Here is an 18646-nt window from a genome sequence, read left to right as displayed (position 1 = left end):
TTCTCTGGCCACTCTGCACCCTGCTTGGCACCCCTGGACCCTGTAGGGACCCCCTGTACCTCAGGCACCGTAGACCTTACCCGGGCCCCCAGAATTGTAACAAGAACCCCTGCAACCCCAACCAGACACTCTGCATCTCCTCTAGGTCCCCCTAAATCCCAATCAGAGCCCCTGCACCCGGCCCTGTGGAGCACCCTGACTTTCCCCCCAGAACCCCTGAGCGCACCACACACGCCCCAGCAGCTGCCACCATTGCCCTGAGCACCCCCCCCCCCCAAGCACCTGGATATTGTGCATCCCTGCCTGGCCCCGACTTCCCAGGACAAGAGGGGGGCTGCACCCCGCCACCAACCCCCTGTTCTCCCAGGGGTGCAGGCTGCAGGAGTGTATGGTGTCCCCACATCTGTCCATCCATCTGCCCCAGGGGTTGCGCTCCCCAGTCAGGGGGCAGGAGACATCTCATTTCCCCACAACGGGCACAACCCCCCCAACCAGCCCTCAGAGCACTGGGCGGGGGGGGAATTAGGGGACATTCAGATGAGACAGGGGGGCAAGGGGAGAACCCTTTATTTGGAGTCATGCTGGGGGCAGAGGAAAGACCCCCAGCAGGCAAGCCCCCTTGGATGGGGCAGGGGAGTTACAGGGTCTGAGGAGGGAAGAGTCCTGGGAGGGTAGGTCCCAGGGGGCCGCCCATGGAAGGGGGGCTCAGCTGCGCTCCTCCAGGCTGAGGCGGTCGAAGAGGTATTCGCCAAGGCCGCTCGGGGCCCCTCCTGGCCCCCCGGCCCCCCCAGTCAGGCGCCGCAGGTTGGTGATGTGGTCTCCCAGCGCCTTAATGGCCTTCACCTGCTCATCCAGGTAGTGGGACTCGAGGAAGTCGCAGAGCTGCGGAAAGAGGGGTGTCAGCCAGGGAGGCTCCATAGGGAGGGGACAGAAAGCTGAGGTCTGGGGCGGATGGAAAGCTTAGGTTTGAGGGGGACAGAAAGCTGGGGGGGGGGGGGAAGACAGCTTCAAGGGAGGCAGGGACACCCAAGAAGAGCTGGAGATCCCATTGGAACCACAGGGCTAAGTCCAGCACATCCAGGCAGAGACCCTGGAGGTGCAGGGGACTGGGACAAGGACCCTCAAGCAACGGGGGAAGACCCGAAGGGTTGGGCGTGGGAAAAGGAACAGGGGGACCTCCTCCTCCAGCAGCCATCTCGAGAGCCCCGCGCAGGGGGGCAGAGAGCAACTCACATGGGGGTCCCCCTTCTCAGAAGCCAGGCGGTGCAGGTCCAGCAGCGCCTGGTTCACCGACTTCTCCAGCTGCAGCGCCGCCTCCACCGCCTCCAGCGCTGAGCCCCAGGCGTCGCGCTCTGGCTTCTGGGGAGGAGGGCAGGGACGGTCACATCCCCCATGCAGCCCCCCCCGAACACAGCCACGTCCCCCCACGCAGCCCAAACCCCCCAGACTCAGCCTAGGCACCCCCCCCCACCGAACACAGCCGTGTCCCCCCATGCAGTCTGAGTCCCCCCACGCAGCCCAAGCTCCCCCAGAATCACCCCAGGCACCCCCCATGAACACAGCCACAGCCCCCCCCCCCCCGAACACAGACACGTCCCCCCACCCAGCCCAAACTCCCCAGACTCAGCCTAGGCACCCCCCCACACCGAACACAGCCATGTCCCCCCATGCAATCTGAGCCCCCCCCCAAAACACAGCCATGTCCCCCCACCCAGCCCAAACCCCCCAGACTCAGCCTAGGCTCCCTCCCCCACCAAACACAGCCACGTCCCCCCCCTGCAGCCTGAGCCCCCCCATGCAGCCCAAGCTCCCCCAGAATCACCCCAGGCACCCCCCATGAACACAGCCACATCCCCCCCCCCCATGCAGCCTGAGCCCCCCCCCGAACACAGACACGTCCCCCCACACAGCCCAAACCCCCCAGACTCAGCCTAGGTACACCCCCCCCCCCGAACACAGCCATGTCCCACCATGCCGTCTGAGCCCCTCCCCCGAACACAGCTACGTCCCTCCACCCAGCCCAAACCCCCCAGACTCAGCCTAGGCTCCCTCCCCCACCAAACACAGCCACGTCCCCCCCCTGCAGCCTGAGCCCCCCCACAATCACCCCAGGCACACCCCGCGAACACAGCCACATCCCCCCCCCCCCACACGCAGCCTGAGACACCCCCAACACAGCCACGTCCCCCCACCCAGCCCAAACCCCCCAAACTCAGCCTAGGCACCCCCCCCCCACCGAACACAGCCACGTCCCGCCCCTGCAGCCTGAGCCCCCCCACGCAGCCCAAGCTCCCCCAGAATCACCCCAGGCACCCCCCGCGAACACAGCCACATTCCCCCCCCCCCCATGCAGCCTGAGCCACCCCCAACACAGCCATGTCCCCCCACCCAGCCCAAACCCCCCAGACTCAGCCTAGGCACACCCCCCCACCGAACACAGCCATGTCCCCCCATGCAATCTGAGCCCCCCCCCGAACACAGCTACGTCCCTCCACCCAGCCCAAACCCCCCGGACTCAGCCTAGGCTCCCTCCCCCACCAAACACAGCCACGTCCCCCCCCTGCAGCCTGAGCCCCCCCACAATCACCCCAGGCACACCCCGCGAACACAGCCACATCCCCCCCCCCCCCCCCCCGCAGCCTGAGCCCCCCCCAACACAGCCACGTCCCCCCACCCAGCCCAAACCCCCCAAACTCAGCCTAGGCACCCCCCCCCACCGAACACAGCCGTGTCCCCCCATGCAGTCTGAGTCCCCCCACGCAGCCCAAGCTCCCCCAGAATCACCCCAGGCACCCCCCATGAACACAGCCACAGCCCCCCCCCCCCCGAACACAGACACGTCCCCCCACCCAGCCCAAACTCCCCAGACTCAGCCTAGGCACCCCCCCACACCGAACACAGCCATGTCCCCCCATGCAATCTGAGCCCCCCCCCAAAACACAGCCATGTCCCCCCCACCCAGCCCAAACCCCCCAGACTCAGCCTAGGCTCCCTCCCCCACCAAACACAGCCACGTCCCCCCCCTGCAGCCTGAGCCCCCCATGCAGCCCAAGCTCCCCCAGAATCACCCCAGGCACCCCCCATGAACACAGCCACATCCCCCCCCCCCATGCAGCCTGAGCCCCCCCCCGAACACAGACACGTCCCCCCACACAGCCCAAACCCCCCAGACTCAGCCTAGGTACACCCCCCCCCCCGAACACAGCCATGTCCCACCATGCCGTCTGAGCCCCTCCCCCGAACACAGCTACGTCCCTCCACCCAGCCCAAACCCCCCAGACTCAGCCTAGGCTCCCTCCCCCACCAAACACAGCCACGTCCCCCCCCTGCAGCCTGAGCCCCCCCACAATCACCCCAGGCACACCCCGCGAACACAGCCACATCCCCCCCCCCCCACACGCAGCCTGAGACACCCCCAACACAGCCACGTCCCCCCACCCAGCCCAAACCCCCCAAACTCAGCCTAGGCACCCCCCCCCCCACCGAACACAGCCACGTCCCGCCCCTGCAGCCTGAGCCCCCCCACGCAGCCCAAGCTCCCCCAGAATCACCCCAGGCACCTCCCACGAACACAGCCACATCCCCCCCTCCCATGCAGCCTGAGCCCCCCACCACCACCACCACACCCACGTCCCCCCCTGCAGCCCGAGCCCCTCCCAACACACCCGTGTGTGTGTGTGGGTGTGTGTGTGGGTGTGTGGGGGTGGGGGTGTGTGGGGGGGTGGGGGTGGGTGTGGGGGTGGGTGTCCCCCCCCACCTTGACGTCCTGCAGCAGCACCCGGCCGCCGCGGCGAGTCTGGAAGCGCAGGAGCCCCTCGGCGTGTTCCCGCTCCTCCCGCGACTGCTCCAGGAAGAAGCGGCCCAGGCGGGGCAGCGCCACGTCGTCCCGCTCGAAGTAAAACCCCTGCGGATCGGAAGGGTGAGAGGGGCAAGGAACCCCCCCACACCCCCCCCCGGGGGAGACCCCGACCCGCCCTCTCTCAACTCCTGCAAGCGACCCCCGTGGCTCCCCCCCCCCCCCCGGACGGCTGCCCCCTTATCTCGCCTTCCCAGGCGGGAACCGCCCCCCCCACCACCGGTGCCCAACAGCTCAGGGCGGGGCGGCCGCGGGGGCTCCGGGGTTGGGGGGGGGGTCCCCTCAGCCCCCCCCCCAGGACCCTACCATGGAGAGGTAGACGTAGGAAGCGTGGAGCTCCATGTTGGCCATGCGGTTAACGGCGGCCTCGCAGTCGCGGTGGTAGTTCTGGCGGATCTGGGAGTCCATGGCGCGGCGACGGACGGACGGACGGACCGACGGATGGATGGATGGATGGATGGATAGACGGACGGTAGGGGTGGGGTGGGGGGGGAAGCGGGCCGGTTCCGTTCAAGCACTGTTGAAGCGAGAACGCGGCTTCTACCGGAACAAAAGCCCGACGGGGCGTTTATATGCTCCGACGGGTGGGCGGGGAAAAGGGGAACCAAGCGGAGGGTGGGGGCCCTGCCCCGCCCCCCCCTTCCCACCCACCCCCCCCCCCACCCCCCCCCCCGGAAGGACCCAGATGGGGCGCGGTGGCCTTGGCCCTTGTCCCTGTTTGTCACACGGGCTGAGTCAGCATGACTGGGCAGGACCGGGAGGGGGGAGTCTGACCCCCGTACCCCCCCCCCCCCCCCGCAGCGCCCGGGCAGAGGCGGGAGCTGCACACAGGAGTTTGGGGGGGGGGGGGGGGGGGCACGACGACACACACACACGGCTCAGCGGCACCCCCATCTCCTTCCTAGGCTGGCAAACACGAGGAGCCTGGCCTGGCTTGGGGGGGGGGGGGGGGGGGCTCGTTTTGGGGGAGTCAGTCCCGGTCCTGACCCCATTGCCGAAGCCACAATTGTTCATGAATTAGAGTTTAATGAACGGCGGTTATGAGGTGGGGGGGGGTGAGGGGGCAAAAGAGCTGATTCAGCTCCAGGGGCCGTAAATAAGGAACTCGTCCCCACAGAGGTGCTGACTCGGGGTTTCCGCTGCTCCAGAAATGGGGGGAGGTCTGGAGGGCTTGGGGGGGGGGGGTGGCAGTAGCCCCCACCCCAGAGGGACCAGCTCCTCCCTTCAGCCTTTACTTCTCAGGGCTCCCCACAGCACAGGGGTCCAGGCTTGGCTAGGGGGGGCTGTAGCTGAAGATGGAAGCCTGCAAGGAAAGAGAGGGGTTAGCGTAGGGGGGCAGCCCCAGACACACACCCCACCCCACCTTGGGGCTGACCCCCTGCGCTCACCCAGCCCCCTTGGTCCCGGATCCAGGCGGAGAGGCGCTGCTGCAGGAAGGATATGGCCCAATCAAGGATGGTCCGGAGGGGGTGGTCACCCCACAGCGCCTGCAGGGACCCAGGAGTCAGACTCCAGCACCCACAGCATCCGAGGACCCCCCCAGGGGGGCTGGGTATCATCCCCCCACTCCCCAGACTCAGGTTTCCAAGCTCCCCCCCCCGCCCCGACCCCAAATATACAGCTGCCCCTGGGGGCGGGGGGGATCCTCTCCCTCCCTACTCTCCCCAGAGACCTCAGGTGCCCCTTCCAGGGACCCAGACATCAGCGCCCCCCCCCCCGGGGCGGGGGTATCCAGGTGTACCTGCCAGACCACCCGGTAGGTGAAGTAGAAGAAGACAATGATCCGTCCCCAGTTGATGCTGTCCTGGAAGAGCTGCTCGGAGATTTCAGCCAGGGCGAGCAGGGTGGGGCGGCCAGCCAGGGCCCCCACCAGGCTGGGGGCACAGGGGAGGGCAGTGGTGAGGCTGGGGAGGGGTGATGGGGAGGGGGGGTGGTGGTCAGCCGTGGAGCACCCACAGGGGTCTCACCTGTCCATCTCGCGGTCCTGGCTCAAGCGGTCCCAGACACGGAGGGTGGTCGCACGCAGCGAAGCCACGGCAGTCTCTTCCCCCACCTCGCCCCCCAGTTCCTCGGGGGCCACCGGCCGGGGCACCCTCTCCTCCCGCTCCAGCAGGCAGAGGACAAACCTGGGGAGGGAGTAGGGGTGAGGGGGAGGATGCCCTCCTCCCCCCGTCCCCAGCCCCCAGGGCAGGGGAACCCCTTGACTCACCCCCGGAGCAGGGCACCCCCGATCCGCACGATGCAGGAGATGCTCTCGGCATCTGCTGGGAGGGGGGACACACACACACACACAGAGAACAGGGAGCCCCCACCACCTTCACCCAGCCCCTCAGATGCCCCCTGCACCTCCCCAGATGCCCAAAACAGACCCAGGTGTTGTCGCCAACCCCCCCTACACACACTCCCAGCCACATAGGTAAAGTGAAACAAAAGTGAAACCGGCCCTGCTCCACCCACCTTCCCCCCCCCCTCCCAGTACCTGCACCCCCCCCTTTATACCTGCCCCCACTGGGGTCTCCAGCAGCCCCACACCCTGCTGCCCCTCCATTCTGCACCCCAGGACCCAGAGGGCTTCCAGGAAGCTGGGCGTCGTGTAGTGTTTCCCGCCCCCCCCCACTCCCCACCATGGGTGGGGCGAGGCAGAGCAGCACAGTGACACTCCTTTGGGGCTCCCCAAGAGGGTTTCGGGGGGACCGGGGTGGGGTGGTGTTACAATGGCCAGAGTACAGCCAGGGAACGCCGGCGGCCCAACACGAAGCACCACATGGCTCCGTTTCCCCTTTATTTCAACATCAAAATACCCAAGATACAAAACAAGGTACAAAAAAAGAAAGGGGGAAAAAAAAAAAAAAATCAAAAGAAAACCAGGGGGAAGGCAGGGCTCCCCCCCCCATGACATCATCATTTCATGACATTGCCCCCAAAAGCACCAAGTAGGGTAGGTCACTCTGCCCCCACCTTGGGGCAGCTCCTTGGGGACAGTGATTGCAAAGGAAGGGGTGTAAACAGGGGGTACAGCCCCCCCCACCCTGGGAGCCACTGCCAGGGTGGGGGCCACCACCCCGGGAGGGGGGTATTGCACCTGGGGGGGGGCCTTTCTCAGGGCAGGGCGCCCCCAATAAATACCCGACCTGCAGCCGTGACCGCAGCCCTCCCCACCCCATGCCCAACAACCCCATTTTGGGGGGTCACAGAGCCCCGCCCCCCCCCCCCCCCGTGTGGGGGAGGCAGGGCTGGGATCGCAGGACCCCACATAAAGCACCACAAGTCCTGCGGTCAAACCGCTCCGAGGCCAGGGCTGTGCTGGGGGGTCACAACCACCCGTTCCCGGGCATCGGGGGGACCCCAGCACTGGGACTGGGGGGGGAGGTGAGAAGAGTGAAGCTGTGTGCGCGCACACACACACACACACACACACACCCCCTCCCCAAATCCAGCAGGGTGACACAGCAGCATCCCAGCTGAGGCCCCCGGGCATTCGCCCACTGTCAGGGGGAGGTCTGGGGGGCCACAGCTGCCCTGGGGGAGGGAGGGTCCCCCCAGCTCAGCCTCATGAAGTTTAGAACAAGTCCTAACAAAGTCCAGTTTGTTAAAAAGCGCCCCCTCTCCTGGAAGGCACAGCACCCAAGGGGGCGGAGGGGGGGTCAGGCAGCACCATCCCTGCCCGCAGGGGCCAGTCCTGGGGGGGCGGGGGGGTAGGCTGCAGCCCCCCCTTCCCCAAGTCTACGACATCTTCCAGATGGTGAGTGAGGCTGTGAGGACGCCGGCAGCGAAGATGGTGATAGTCTGCCAGGTCGGGGTGCCGAAATAGGAGAGGAGCCCTTCCTGGGGGAAGATGGAGGGGAAAGGAATGGCCATCAGCCACATGTCAATGTCCCCCCACTCCCCCTGGCAGAACCGAACACCCGGATCCCCTCCCCGCAGTAGAAAACGCGTTGGTGAGAAGCAGGACAGGGGCTGGAGGGCAGCAGCCTGAAGGTGGGGTGAAGGACACCGGGGGTGTCACAGGGGAGGGCCCTTCCTGACCCCAAGTCGAGCAGGACGACAGGGTTAAAGTCTTCAGAGTCAAGAGAACCTTTTCAGCCAGAAAAGCAGTGCAGGTCTCCCGTGCTGTGCGTGAGGGGGTCTGAAACAGGGGCTCAAGCCCACCCCACCCCCCCTGCCGCCACCCCCCCCCCCTCAGGGCTCGGGGGCTCACCCATCCTCCCTGAGCCTGGATCCAGGCCAGGACGTGCTCCCGCATGTACTCCATGGTCCAGCTCAGGATGGTCCGAACCAGCTCCGGGACCTTGGTGCAGAGCGCCTGCAGAGATGGGGGGGGGGGTCAGAGGGAGCTGCGGGGGACCCTGAGGGGGTTCTCAGGGGAGGGTCACGGCGCCCACCTTCAGCACCAGTTTGCAGGCGAAGTAGAAGAGGGCAACGACCCGTCCCCAGTTGAAGGTGCCATCGGCAAACATCTCCGCAGCCACGCGGAAGAAGAGCTCCTTGGGGGCATGGCACCCCACTTGCTCGATCATCCTGGGGGGGGGGGGGGGGGTGGGGCGGTCAGCAGGGCTCCTTAGCACAGGAGGGGGCACCGGGGACCCACCCCCCGTCCCCTCAGGGTGCTCCCCCCCCCTCACCTCTGCAGCTCCGTGTTGCTGTCGAGCTCGTCCCCGATGCGGCGCAGGCACTCGCTGAGGCGTTTGGTGTCGGGGCTGCTGGGCTGCGGGCCCCCCAGCTCCGCCTGGCTCAGGGCCACCGCCTGAGCGTCCCCGCAGCGCTCCACGCGGTCCCGGATGAACCTGGGGGGCGGCAAGAGGAACCCCCGGAGCTCTGGGTGGCCCACACAGACCACCCCCGCCAGCCGGGGGGGGGGGGGGGGGGGCTCCCCCCAGCCCCCCCGCCCGCCAGCCGGGGGGGGTCTCCCTCCGGAGAGTCGCCCCTCAGGCCCCGACCCCACACCCCCCCCCACTCACCCACGCAGCAGGATCGCCCCGGTCCGCATGATCTGGTCTGACGAGGCACCTGCGGAGTTGGGGGGACGCTGACCGGGGGGAGCGGGAGGGGGACACCCCCCCCCCCCCCCTCGCAAAGGCCCCACAACAGCCCCCCGGGGGTCCCGCCCGCCCGGTCCCCCCGAACTCACCACCTCCCCCCGGGGGTGGGTCGGGCTCCCGTCCACCGGAGCCGCCGCCCCCCCCCGCCTCGCCGCTGCCGCCCCCGCCGCCGCCGCCCCGCTGGGCCGCCGCCGCCGCCGCCATCGCGCTTTCCCCCCCCCCCCCCCCCAAACCACGTGGTCCAGGGCACCGGCGTCACGTGACACCAGCGGCGGGGTGGAGGAGGGGGGGGGGAAGAGGGAAGTGCGCGGCTGCCGACCGCGCCTCGGTCACGTGGAGGGGGAGGCGGGGAAAAGTCACGCGATAGCCCCCGCCGCATGATAGGCACGAGGGTGACGTAACGCAGCCCGCGCCACACACGGGTGGCAACTAGGGGGAGGGAGGGGGGGGGGAAGGTGTTAGGCCACGCCCCTCACGACCAATCCCCGCCCATCACGGATCAGCCCGCCCCTTGTACCGCCCCTCAGGGCTCAGCCTTGCCCCTCTCTTCGCCCCGCCCCTCACGACGTAGCCCCGCCCCTCGCGACTCAGCCACGCCCCTCAGGACTCCGCCTCCTCCAAACCCTTTATTGCTTCAACATGGCCGCCGAGTGCCCCCCCCCCCCCCCATAGCTCCTCCTCCCCCTCCCCGCACCACCAATGGACGCCTCTCCCGCCTCAAGCAGTGTGGCCAATCGGGAAGCAGAGCTCCTCGCCGTCCTCCAATGGGGCGCCTTCCCGCTCAGCTGGGCAGAGAGGAGGCGGGACCCGGGGGGTGATGGCGGGGGCCGGGTCGGCCGCACTCTCCCCATCCTCCTCTTCCTCCTCCTCCTCCTCATCCTCCCCCCCCCGCCGGTCCTGCGGTGCCGGGGGGTCGTGGGGCGCCGGGCGCAGGGCCGTGAGGGGGATGGGCAGCACGGCCGCCGCCATCAGCCCCAGGGTGAGGGCCAGGGCCCAGGGGGGGTACGGCTGCGGCCACAGCCTGGCCTGCGGGGAGGATGGTCAGGGGGGCCGGGGGCTCCCTGGGAGGGGGGGGGGGGGGGAGGTCGCAAGGTGTGTGAGGGGGGCCATGGGGCCGTGAAGGGGCAGGGGAGGTCTTGGAGTGGGGGGGGCTGTGGGGCTATAAAGGAACGGGGGAGGTTGTGGGGTACTGTGGGGCTATAAAGGAATAGGGGAGGTTGTGGGGGGGCTGTGGGGCTATACAGGAGCAGGGGAGGTCTTAGGGTTGGGGGGGCTGTAGGGCCACGAAGAAGCGGGGGAGGTCTCAGGGGATGGGGGGTCCCTGCCATGGGTTGGGGTCTCACCGTGGCGCGGTCCCAAGCCTGGTAGGTGGGGGGGTGCAGGGCCAGCTGTCCCAGGCTGGCCCCCAGCAGAGCCAGCAGGGCCCCGGGGCTGCCAAAACGCCACAGGGGCCCGTAGAGCCGCCACGGCCGATGGCCCGTCACCTCCCGCACGACAGCCAGAAACCTACAGGACAGAGCGGGCGGGTCAGGGGGTCCACGGGGGAGTTTGGGGGGGGGATTGTGGCTGCAGTCAGAGGACTCCCCCCCCCTCCCACTCACCTCTCGGCCCCATAGACCCAGGCCACAGCCACGGCCTCGCAGGCGGCCACGGCCAGCAGCGGCAGTGTGGCCACGTAGTCATCGAAAGCGGCCACCAGGTAGCTGCCGGAGCGCTGTGCGAAGGGCAGCCCCAGCACGAAGCCCCCGATGCAGCACAGCACTGGAGGGGCAGAGCAGTGGGTTTTGGGGGAGGGGGGGGGTGTCCCCATCCCTGCACCCCCCCCATCCTCCTTTGTGTGCCCCCCCCCCCCAGCCGTACCGGTGAGCAGAGCGCGGCGGCGGCGCAGGACGGGGAAGGCGTCGAGCAGAGGCGTGAGCACGGCCTGGGCGATGCCCAGCATGGTGCCCAGCCCCAGCCCCAGCAGCGTGAGGAAGAAGAGGGACGACCAGAGTGGGGCCACCGGCAGCAGCGTCAGCGTCTCCGTGAAGACGATGAAAGCCAAGCCCGGGCCTTCCACCCCCTGAGGTGAGGAGGGTGGTGTTCAGGACCCTCACCCGAGTTTTGGGATGGGGAATGGGGGGGGGGGGGGGGGGGCGACGACACCCCTTAACCGGTTTGGGGGAGCATTGCCCATGAGGTGGGGTGGGACGGATTTGGGGGCCCCGTTGCCCTCCCCATGCCGCCGGCTGGGAGGGGGATGTGGGGCAGGTTAGGGGAGAGGGGACAATGTGGGGGACCCCACCCCAAAGGGGAGGTGTTCGGCTTGCCACTGGCATTGCTGTAACAAGCTGTTTTGAAATGTGCAGCTTTGCTCTGAGAAAATTTAAGTAGACCTTGAGATGGTTTGCTAAGCTTCCCGAGTACCCCTGATAAAAGGGGCCCGAGACACCCGTGTCAAGATAAGCACCTGCGAATTAATTAAAAACTGACCTTCTTGGAGCATCCCAGGGCTGAAAAATAGATGAGCTAACTCCATGAGCATATATGGGCAAAGGAATCCCAAAGTTCAGTTAGCAGACACTGTGAGGGAGACTATGGACAACCACCAGCAGAGGAGAAGACCCTAACCCTAATTTTGTCACGTATGCTCAGACTATGTAGGTAAGTTCTAGGAAATCTTACGTATATGTAGATTAGTTCTAAAAAATTCACTGAATACGTATAACCTCGCAGCATATATTCTCTGTGATTTTTATCTGTCCGTTGGAGCACTCGTGGTGGAGCGATCCCCGGCGCTGCCGATAAAGAATACCTGCTGAACAGTTACATCGGACTCTAATGTTGAGTGAATTTCTGGGTTTCATCACCTTGTTCATCTCCTCCTCCAGGCAGCAGTCGGTGAGGCCCAGGGTGTCCCGCAGAGCTGGGGGCAGCCCCCTCAGCCAGGCACTGTACTGGGGGGCCGCCAAGGCCGTGAGGTTCCTGGGGGGCCGGGCAGTCTCAGGCAGCCCCCCCGCCACCAGTGCCCGCGACACCAACTCCACGTTCCTGGTGGGGACAAGGTGAGGGGGCGGGGGGGGAACGGGGCACACACACGCCGGCCGTGCCCCAGGGACCCCCCCACCCCACCCCCAAAAAAATACCTGTGGAGGCAGTGCCGCGTGCGGCGGGTGGCACGGGCGCCCAGGACGGCGAAGACGACGAGGGTGGCCAGGAGGGAGGTGAGGGCGTTGAGCCCGGCCACCAGCACGGCGTCGCGGTGGCAGTCGCCGCGGCGCGCGCCGTAGCTGGCGTAGGCGATGACGCTGCCGAAGCCCAGCCCCAGCGCGAAGAAGACCTGGGTGGCCGCTTGCCGCCAGGCCTGGCCCGTGCCCCACGCCGACACCTGCGGGGACGCAGCAGGTTTGGGCTGAGCTCTGTGTGTGTGTGTGGGGGGGGGGTGTTTCCGATTTGGGAGGGGGGGGTCCCCGGGGCAGGGCCTCACCTTGGGGGTGAACATGATGCGGATGCCCTCGGGGGCCCCCTCGAGCAGCAGCCCCCGCACCAGGAGGCAGAAGAGGACGACGTAGGGGAAGAGGGTGCTCACATACAGCACCTGCGGGGACAACTGTCACCCGTGGGGCCGCTGGGACACCTCCACCCCCCCCGCCCCCAGCACCCCAAACCTACAGCGCCTGCAGAGACAACACACCAGGACCCCCCTCAGCACCCCAAACCTACAGCGCCTGCAGAGACAACCGTCACCCGGAGGGACACCAGGACCCCTCCGGCACCCCAAACCTACAGCGCCTGCAGAGACAACACACCGGGACCCCCCTCAGCACCCCAAACCTACAGCACCTGCAGAGACAACCGTCACCCGGAGGGACACCAGGACCCCTCCGGCACCCCAAACCTACAGCGCCTGCAGAGACAACACACCGGGACCCCCCTCAGCACCCCAAACCTACAGCACCTGCAGAGACAACCGTCACCCGGAGGGACACCGGGACCCCTCCGGCACCCCAAACCCCCCGCCCCTTCAGTGCCATATGCCCCCGGCACTGCCTGCCCCCTCTGCAACATGCACCTCACAAGACACACCCCCCCCCAGCCCTCTGGAACCAGGCAGCCCCCCTGTCCGCAGCACAGGACCCTCCTGAACCCCCCGCCCCCCCCCCCCCAGCATTGTGGGGCCACTTCACCCACCTTTCCCGAGGACTTGATGCCTTTGAGCAGGGAGGCCCCCACCAGGGCCCAGGCCCCCAGGAGCCCCCCCACCAAGGCTGGCTGAAGCCCCCCCCCAACCCCCATCTCGGGGGTGACGTCCAGTGTCTGCCGGTACCAGAAATAGGTGGTGGGTGAGCTCAGGGCGCACTCGGGTTCTGGGGGTGGGTGGACACACACACAGCAGGTCACGGCAGGGTCGGGGCACCCCGAGACACCCCCCCCACACCCACCCCACCCCCCTCGCCCCTCGGGTTACCCACCTGTGCGGTTGGGGCCGGCGCTGGGGCAGCTCTGCCAGGGCAGGGGATGCTGGAAGGAGCGGGCGAGGTAGATGAGGCTCCAGGCGATAATCACGTTGTAGTACAGCGCCACACACATGCACACCTGTAGGAGCAGGGTGGGGAGGCACATCAGCCGGGACCCTGCCGCAGGGGCGTCTAGGTGGTACCCAGGGACACCCCCCACCACCACCACACACGCATCCCCTGATGCCACCCCACACACAACGAGCATCCCGCAGGGGGACACCCCCCCCCCAGCAGTGAGTGTCCCCACAGTGCATCCCCCAAGGGTCTCCCGTGGTGCCTGGACACCCCCCCTGGCCCCATACCAGGCAGTGGACACCCCCAGAGACACCCCCCTGGCCCCATACCAGGCAGTGGACACCCCCAGCCCCCAGAGACACCCCCCTGGCCCCATACCAGGCAGTGGACACCCCCAGCCCCCAGAGACACCCGCCTGGCCCCATACCATGCAGTGGATGCCCCCAGAGACACCCCCCAAAGGGTCTCCCGTGGTGCCTGGACACCCCCTCCGGCCCCATACCAGGCAGTGGATACCCCCAGAGACACCCCCCTGGCCCCATACCAGGCAGTGGACACCCCCAGCCCCCAGAGACACCCGCCTGGCCCCATACCAGGCAGTGGACACCCCCAGCCCCCAGAGACACCCCCCTGGCCCCATACCAGGCAGTGGACACCCCCAGCCCCCAGAGACACCCTCCTGGCCCCATACCAGGCAGTGGACACCCCCAGCCCCCAGAGACACCCCCCTGGCCCCATACCAGGCAGTGGACGCCCCCAGAGACACCCCCCTGGCCCCATACCAGGCAGTGGACACCCCCAGCCCCCAGAGACACCCCCCTGGCCCCATACCAGGCAGTGGACGCCCCCAGAGACACCCCCCTGGCCCCATACCAAGCAGCTGGCCAGCCCAATGCCAGCCAGGCGGGGACTGATGCTCCTCCAGACACCGATGCTGCCCTGACGCAGGCACTGCCCAGCCGCCAGCTCCAGGAAGAGCAGGGGGATGCCCAGGAGGAAGAGGAGCAGCAGGTATAGCAGGAGGAAGGCACCTTGGGTGGGGACGGGAAGGTGAGGGCGGGGGACAGGACCCCTCAGCACCCCCCCCACCCCAGCACCTCCCAGCACTCACCGCCCCCGTTCTGGTGGCAGAGGTAGGGGAAGCGCCAGACGTTGCCCAGCCCCACGGAGAAGCCCAGCTGGGCCAGGATGTACTGGACTTTACTGGCCCAGGCAGGGCGGGGGGATGGATCCTCCTGGAGGGGCCTGGTGTCTGCCCCCAGCACTGGCCGGGTCTTCTGCATGGCGGGGGGGCTGCGGCGCAGACACAGACGTCGGGGCCACGCTTGGCACACGCACGCACACACACATACACCCCCACACACACACACCCCCCACCGTGTGACCCGCGGGAACTCGCACACGCGTGGTGCGGCGTGCTGGAGCGGAGCAGCAGCCGTGCACGCGCGCCCACGCGTGCGACAGCGGCCGGCGGTGCACGTACACGCGTGCCAGCCCCGCGTGTGAGCCCCGAGTGGGTCCTGAAACCCACTTGTGGCTCCTCCTTAGCAGGAACTCGGAGCTCCCGGAACAATTCTGGATGCTGGAGGACCCAGGTGCCCCGGGCAGCCCCCCAGCCCCCAGCCTCCCAACCAGTCCCACAGACCCCCCAGCCCTGCAGATCCCCAGCCAGTCCCACAGACCCCCCAGCCCTGCAGACCCTCGGCCACTCCCACAGACCCCCCAGCCCCCCAGAACCCCCATTCCCACAGCCCCCCAGGCAGTCCTGCAGACCCCCCCATTCCCCAGACCCCCCATTCCCCCAGACCCCCCAGTCCCACAGACCCTCAGGTAGTCCCACAGACCCCCCGCCCCCGGCCCCACTCACCCAGGGTCCTGCGTGCCACGACCGGTTGCATCAGCCGGGACGGGTGGGATGGGCCGGGACGGGCCGCCCAGAGGCGTCACCCCCAGATCCCCCCCCGCCGCCGGCCCCCGGGGGAGGCAGCCCCAAAACCTGGGCTCCCCGGTGCATCATCTTCACCATCACCATCCGCACCGTGGCCGCCATCCCCACCGTCATCTCTGCTGGCGCAACCCCCCTGGGAGATGACGGGGGGGAGGTGGGTGTCACCAGGGGGTCATTAAACCTTCACAGGGCGGCTGATGGGGGTCCCTTCCTGGGGGGGGGGTGTCCTGTCCGGGCGGCACAGAGCAGCCCGGCCCTGGTGCCGCCCCACGCGGGACGTGCCCCCACGGAGCTTCCGCCACCCCGAGTGTTTCCTGCCCCAACACGGAGCTGGGGACGAGGCCGCCCACGGGAGACACGGCTGCAGGTGCCCGGCAGGCTGGGGGGAGCTGGGGTTGTCTGGGGTGCTTTCCCCCCGCAAAGGGGCCAGAGCGGTCCCCAAGTGGGCGCTGACCCCTTGTGTCTTCCCCCCCCCCCGACCCCGGGTGCAGACATGAACCCCAAAAGCTGCCTCGGGTTTGCCAAGTGTTTCCTCTTCCTCTTCAACCTCTTCTTCTTCGTGAGTGGGCCAGGGGGAGAGAAGAGGGGTGGGGGGACAGGGGGCTGGGGGGTTGTGGGGGCACAGGGGGGATGTGGCGCTGGGGATCTCGAGGGTGCAGGAGGGACATGGGGATGGGGAAACACGGGGTTGCAGGGGGGATTGGGGCTGGGGGGCCCAGCCGCGCTTTGTGGGGGGCTGGTTGGGGGCCAACGATTTCCTCGGGCCTGTGGGAGCCGTGGGGCCAGTCATGGCCCCACGCTGACCTGGGCCGGGCCCTTCCCCGGCCCCCCAGGCTCTGGGCAGCCTCCTCCTCGCCTTCGGCCTCTGGGTCCTCTTCGACCGGCAGAGCTTTGCCGCCGTGCTGGGTAAGCGACCCCTGAGCCGTGGGGCACCCTGAGTCACAGGGCACCCCCAAGCTGTGGGGTGCCCTGACACCCCCCCCCCCCGCCAGGGTCGCCGCTGTACAGCCTGCGAGCATGGTCCTACGCCTTCTCGGGGGTCGGCATTGTGACGATGCTGCTGGGCTTCCTGGGGTGCCTGGGCGCCCTCAGAGAGATCAAGGCCATGCTGCTGCTGGTGAGTGGGGCAGGTTGGGGGGCCGAGGGGGTTGGGGGGGCCTGTCTGGAGGGCAGGGACTCTGCTGCAACTTCCTGGGGTGGCCACGGGGCCACGTGGTGCCACCACATCCTGTGCTTGTGGGGCAGCAGGGGGGAGCGGGGGGGAGCGCACCGGCCCCTCTGCGCTCCCTGGGGCTATGTGTGGGGGGGTGGGGTGCAGCTGACCCCCACCTTCCCTCTCCTCCCCCCAGTACTTCGGGATCCTACTGCTGCTCTTTGCTGCCCAGATCACAGTGGGGGTCGTCATCTACACACAGCGGGTGACCGTGAGTGTGGCGCTAGTGGGGGTGCTGGCTGTGTGGGGCAGGGCTGTGGGGGGGACACTGGCGCCGTGGGGCAGAGCCGTGGGGGCACTGCGCTCAGCCCTCCCCCCCCGCAGCTGGCCACCATGGTGGCCACCTATGCGCAGGAGCTGATCCAGGGGTACCCAGCCCAGGGGCCACCCGGGGACCCGCACGAGAGCTGGGATGCCATCCAGCAGCAGGTGAGACCTCACAGGGTCCCCCAGCCCCACGGATGCCCCACAGCTGCCCCACTGACCCACCTTCCCCCCAGCTCGGTTGCTGCGGCTGGAATGGACCCCAGGACTGGAACCCCTCTGGGGACACGGCTGTTGCCTGCTCCTGCCTTGAGCCACCAGCACCTAACAGCACCTACGGGGCCCCCCCAGCACTGCCCCATGGCCGCTGCCCCATGGCTGCCCCCCAGGACATCTTCCCCAGGGTAAGGCACAGCAGGTGCAGCATGAGGGGCTCAGCACAGGGCTCTGGGGGGGACCAGAGGGGTCCTGGAGCTCTGGGGGAGTGCAGAGTAAAGTGTTTCGTGGCCTGTGGGGCTCCAAGTTTCCCCCCAGTTGTCACCCCCCTCCCGGCAGGGCTGCGCTGAGGGTGTCCAGGTCTGGCTGGCCGAAAACCTGGTCACGGTCGTGGGGGTCTGCCTGGGCATCGGCCTGATGGAGGTAGGGGGTCTGCCTCAGGGTTAGGTGGGGCTGATCTGGGGGGCAGCCGAGGGACTGCGAGGCCACGGGGCGGGCTGGGGTGGTGAGGCAGTTCACAGGGCTGTGGGGCTGATTTGGGGGGTGGGCTGGGGTAGTAGTTCACGGGGCTGTGGGGCTGATCTGTGGGGCGGGCTGGGGCGGTGGGGCAGTTCACTCACGGGGCTGTGGGACTGATCTGTGGGGCGGGCTGGGGTGGTGGGGCAGTTCATGGGGCTGTGGGGCACTTTGGGGGGCTGTGGGACTGATCTGTGGGGTGGGCTGGGGTGGTGGGGCAGTTCATGGGGCTGTGGGACTGATCTGTGGGGCGGGCTGGGGTAGTAGTTCACGGGGCTGTGGGGCTGATCTGGGCGGCGGGCTGGGGCGGTGGGGCACTTTGGGGGGCCGTGGGGCAGCAGGGTGCGGTGCGGGGGGCAGCGGGGCAGCCCGGGGGGGGGGGCCATGGGGTGGTTTGGTGGGATCAGGGCAGCCGTGGGGGCAGCGCCTTACCCTGTCCCCCAGCTCTGTCTGCTGATGCTGTCGATGTTCGTGATCAGGAACCTGGACCCCGACTACGAGAAACTGCTGCGGGGGCTGTGAGGGGATGGGGGGGGGGGGCGGGGGGGCTGCCGGGTCTCTGCTCCCCCCTCGGCTCTCGGTCAATAAATCCCGCTGGAAGCAGCACGACGGGGCCGGGGAGACGCGCCGCCACCGGCCCTTTGCTGTGGGCGGGAACGGCTCGCGCCCGGCCCCGCCCCCTCCTCCGTTTTGGGGGGGAACGGCTCGCGCCCGGCCCCGCCCCCTCCTCCGTTTTGGGGGGGAACGGCTCGCGCCCGGCCCCGCCCCCTCCTCCGTCTGGGCGGGAACGGCTCGCGCCCGGCCCCGCCCCCTCCTCCGTTTTGGGGGGGAACGGCTCGCGCCCGGCCCCGCCCCCTCCTCCGTCTGGGGATGGGAACGGCTCGCGCCCGGCCCCGCCCCCTCCTCCGTTTTGGGGGGGAACGGCTCGCGCCCGGCCCCGCCCCCCTCCTCCGTCTGGGCGGGAACGGCTCGCGCCCGGCCCCGCCCCCTCCTCCGTTTTGGGCGGGAACGGCTCGCGCCCGGCCCCGCCCCCTCCTCCGTTTTGGGGGGGAACGGCTCGCGCCCGGCCCCGCCCCCTCC

General features: G+C 68.5%; 5 protein-coding genes across 10 annotated transcripts; 1 reads left to right on the top strand and 4 right to left on the bottom strand.

The window, feature by feature from the left end:
- Positions 1–550: 550 nt before the first annotated feature.
- Positions 551–4418, bottom strand: LOC116964919 (ferritin, higher subunit-like). The gene is made up of 4 exons (XM_033006075.2): positions 4163–4418; positions 3758–3904; positions 1234–1359; positions 551–882 (listed from the first exon to the last, which is right to left on the bottom strand). Exons 1-4 carry the CDS (start codon positions 4262–4264, stop codon positions 706–708), a joined length of 552 nt encoding a protein of 183 aa, XP_032861966.2. The 5' UTR covers positions 4265–4418; the 3' UTR covers positions 551–705.
- A 444-nt stretch (positions 4419–4862) lies between these two features.
- LOC116964920 (apoptosis regulator BAX-like) lies at positions 4863–6167 on the bottom strand. Its single transcript, XM_033006076.2, has 5 exons — positions 6066–6167; positions 5824–5982; positions 5598–5730; positions 5245–5343; positions 4863–5159 (listed from the first exon to the last, which is right to left on the bottom strand). The coding sequence occupies exons 2-5, from the start codon at positions 5829–5831 to the stop codon at positions 5130–5132; spliced, it is 270 nt and encodes an 89-aa protein (XP_032861967.1). The 5' UTR covers positions 5832–5982; positions 6066–6167; the 3' UTR covers positions 4863–5129.
- A 434-nt stretch (positions 6168–6601) lies between these two features.
- LOC116963154 (apoptosis regulator BAX-like) lies at positions 6602–9865 on the bottom strand. 2 transcript variants are annotated; one of them, XM_042790249.1, is made up of 6 exons: positions 9590–9865; positions 8815–8863; positions 8479–8640; positions 8239–8374; positions 8055–8159; positions 6602–7681 (listed from the first exon to the last, which is right to left on the bottom strand). In XM_042790249.1, the coding sequence occupies exons 1-6, from the start codon at positions 9771–9773 to the stop codon at positions 7580–7582; spliced, it is 738 nt and encodes a 245-aa protein (XP_042646183.1). In that variant the 5' UTR covers positions 9774–9865; the 3' UTR covers positions 6602–7579. The 2 variants fall into 2 exon arrangements, with proteins under 2 accessions (XP_042646183.1, XP_042646184.1); XM_042790250.1 differs by lacking the exon at positions 9590–9865 and adding an exon at positions 8985–9051.
- A 401-nt stretch (positions 9866–10266) lies between these two features.
- On the bottom strand, positions 10267–15512 carry LOC122153240 (sodium-dependent neutral amino acid transporter B(0)AT2-like). Of its 2 annotated transcripts, XR_006165101.1 has the most exons (11): positions 15277–15512; positions 14521–14702; positions 14283–14440; positions 13347–13470; positions 13066–13241; positions 12362–12472; positions 12021–12262; positions 11690–11925; positions 10756–10957; positions 10497–10656; positions 10298–10401 (listed from the first exon to the last, which is right to left on the bottom strand). XR_006165101.1 is itself a non-coding variant. In XM_042790234.1 (10 exons), the coding sequence occupies exons 2-10, from the start codon at positions 14690–14692 to the stop codon at positions 10376–10378; spliced, it is 1350 nt and encodes a 449-aa protein (XP_042646168.1). In that variant the 5' UTR covers positions 14693–14702; positions 15277–15512; the 3' UTR covers positions 10267–10375. The 2 variants fall into 2 exon arrangements, 1 of the variants encoding a protein (XP_042646168.1); XM_042790234.1 differs by lacking the exon at positions 10756–10957 and having other exon boundaries at positions 10267–10401; positions 11745–11925.
- On the top strand, positions 14812–18172 carry CD37 (CD37 molecule). Of its 4 annotated transcripts, none has more exons than XM_042790237.1 (9): positions 14818–15004; positions 15547–15724; positions 15849–15916; positions 16350–16474; positions 16707–16781; positions 16895–16999; positions 17071–17238; positions 17390–17473; positions 18011–18172. In XM_042790237.1, exons 1-9 carry the CDS (start codon positions 14989–14991, stop codon positions 18086–18088), a joined length of 897 nt encoding a protein of 298 aa, XP_042646171.1. In that variant the 5' UTR covers positions 14818–14988; the 3' UTR covers positions 18089–18172. The 4 variants fall into 4 exon arrangements, with proteins under 4 accessions (XP_042646172.1, XP_042646171.1, XP_042646173.1 ...); XM_042790239.1 differs by lacking the exon at positions 14818–15004 and adding an exon at positions 16191–16263 and having other exon boundaries at positions 15641–15724; XM_042790238.1 differs by lacking the exon at positions 16895–16999 and having other exon boundaries at positions 14812–15004.
- The last annotated feature ends 474 nt before the right edge of the window (positions 18173–18646 follow it).

This window comes from Tyto alba, unplaced genomic scaffold, assembly GCF_018691265.1.
Source record: "Tyto alba isolate M040663 unplaced genomic scaffold, T.alba_DEE_v4.0 Super-Scaffold_17, whole genome shotgun sequence".
NCBI classification, from domain to species: Eukaryota; Metazoa; Chordata; class Aves; order Strigiformes; family Tytonidae; genus Tyto; species Tyto alba.
This window is presented reverse-complemented; position numbering and strand designations above follow the sequence as displayed.

Bases quoted from the DNA above. Each gene is read 5' to 3' on its own strand.
- LOC116964919 (XM_033006075.2), bottom strand. From the start codon at position 4,264: ATGGACTCCCAGATCCGCCAGAACTACCACCGCGACTGCGAGGCCGCC. The intron at 1,360-3,757 runs GTGGGGGGGGAC...CCTCCTCCCCAG, and splicing joins TGCTGCTGCAGGACGTCAAG to AAGCCAGAGCGCGACGCCTG. The intron at 883-1,233 runs GTGAGTTGCTCT...CTCTTTCCGCAG, and splicing joins CTGAGAAGGGGGACCCCCAT to CTCTGCGACTTCCTCGAGTC.
- LOC116963154 (XM_042790249.1), bottom strand. From the start codon at position 9,773: ATGAGGAGGAGGAGGAGGAAGAGGAGGATGGGGAGAGTGCGGCCGACC. The intron at 8,160-8,238 runs GTGGGCGCCGTG...CCATCTCTGCAG, and splicing joins CCTGCAAACTGGTGCTGAAG to GCGCTCTGCACCAAGGTCCC. The intron at 7,682-8,054 runs GTGAGCCCCCGA...ATCTTCCCCCAG, and splicing joins TCCAGGCTCAGGGAGGATGG to GAAGGGCTCCTCTCCTATTT.
- CD37 (XM_042790237.1), top strand. The intron at 17,000-17,070 runs GTGAGACCTCAC...CCTTCCCCCCAG, and splicing joins GGGATGCCATCCAGCAGCAG to CTCGGTTGCTGCGGCTGGAA. The intron at 17,239-17,389 runs GTAAGGCACAGC...CCCTCCCGGCAG, and splicing joins CCCAGGACATCTTCCCCAGG to GGCTGCGCTGAGGGTGTCCA.
- LOC122153240 (XM_042790234.1), bottom strand. From the start codon at position 14,692: ATGCAGAAGACCCGGCCAGTGCTGGGGGCAGACACCAGGCCCCTCCAG. The intron at 13,242-13,346 runs GTGGGTAACCCG...ACCCACCCCCAG, and splicing joins CGCCGGCCCCAACCGCACAG to AACCCGAGTGCGCCCTGAGC. The intron at 10,657-11,744 runs GTGATGAAACCC...CTGCCCCTCCAG, and splicing joins TGGAGGAGGAGATGAACAAG to TGCTGTGCTGCATCGGGGGC.
- LOC116964920 (XM_033006076.2), bottom strand. The intron at 5,344-5,597 runs GTACACCTGGAT...GGGTCCCTGCAG, and splicing joins CCTACCGGGTGGTCTGGCAG to GCGCTGTGGGGTGACCACCC. The intron at 5,160-5,244 runs GTGAGCGCAGGG...CTTTCCTTGCAG, and splicing joins TCCGGGACCAAGGGGGCTGG to GCTTCCATCTTCAGCTACAG.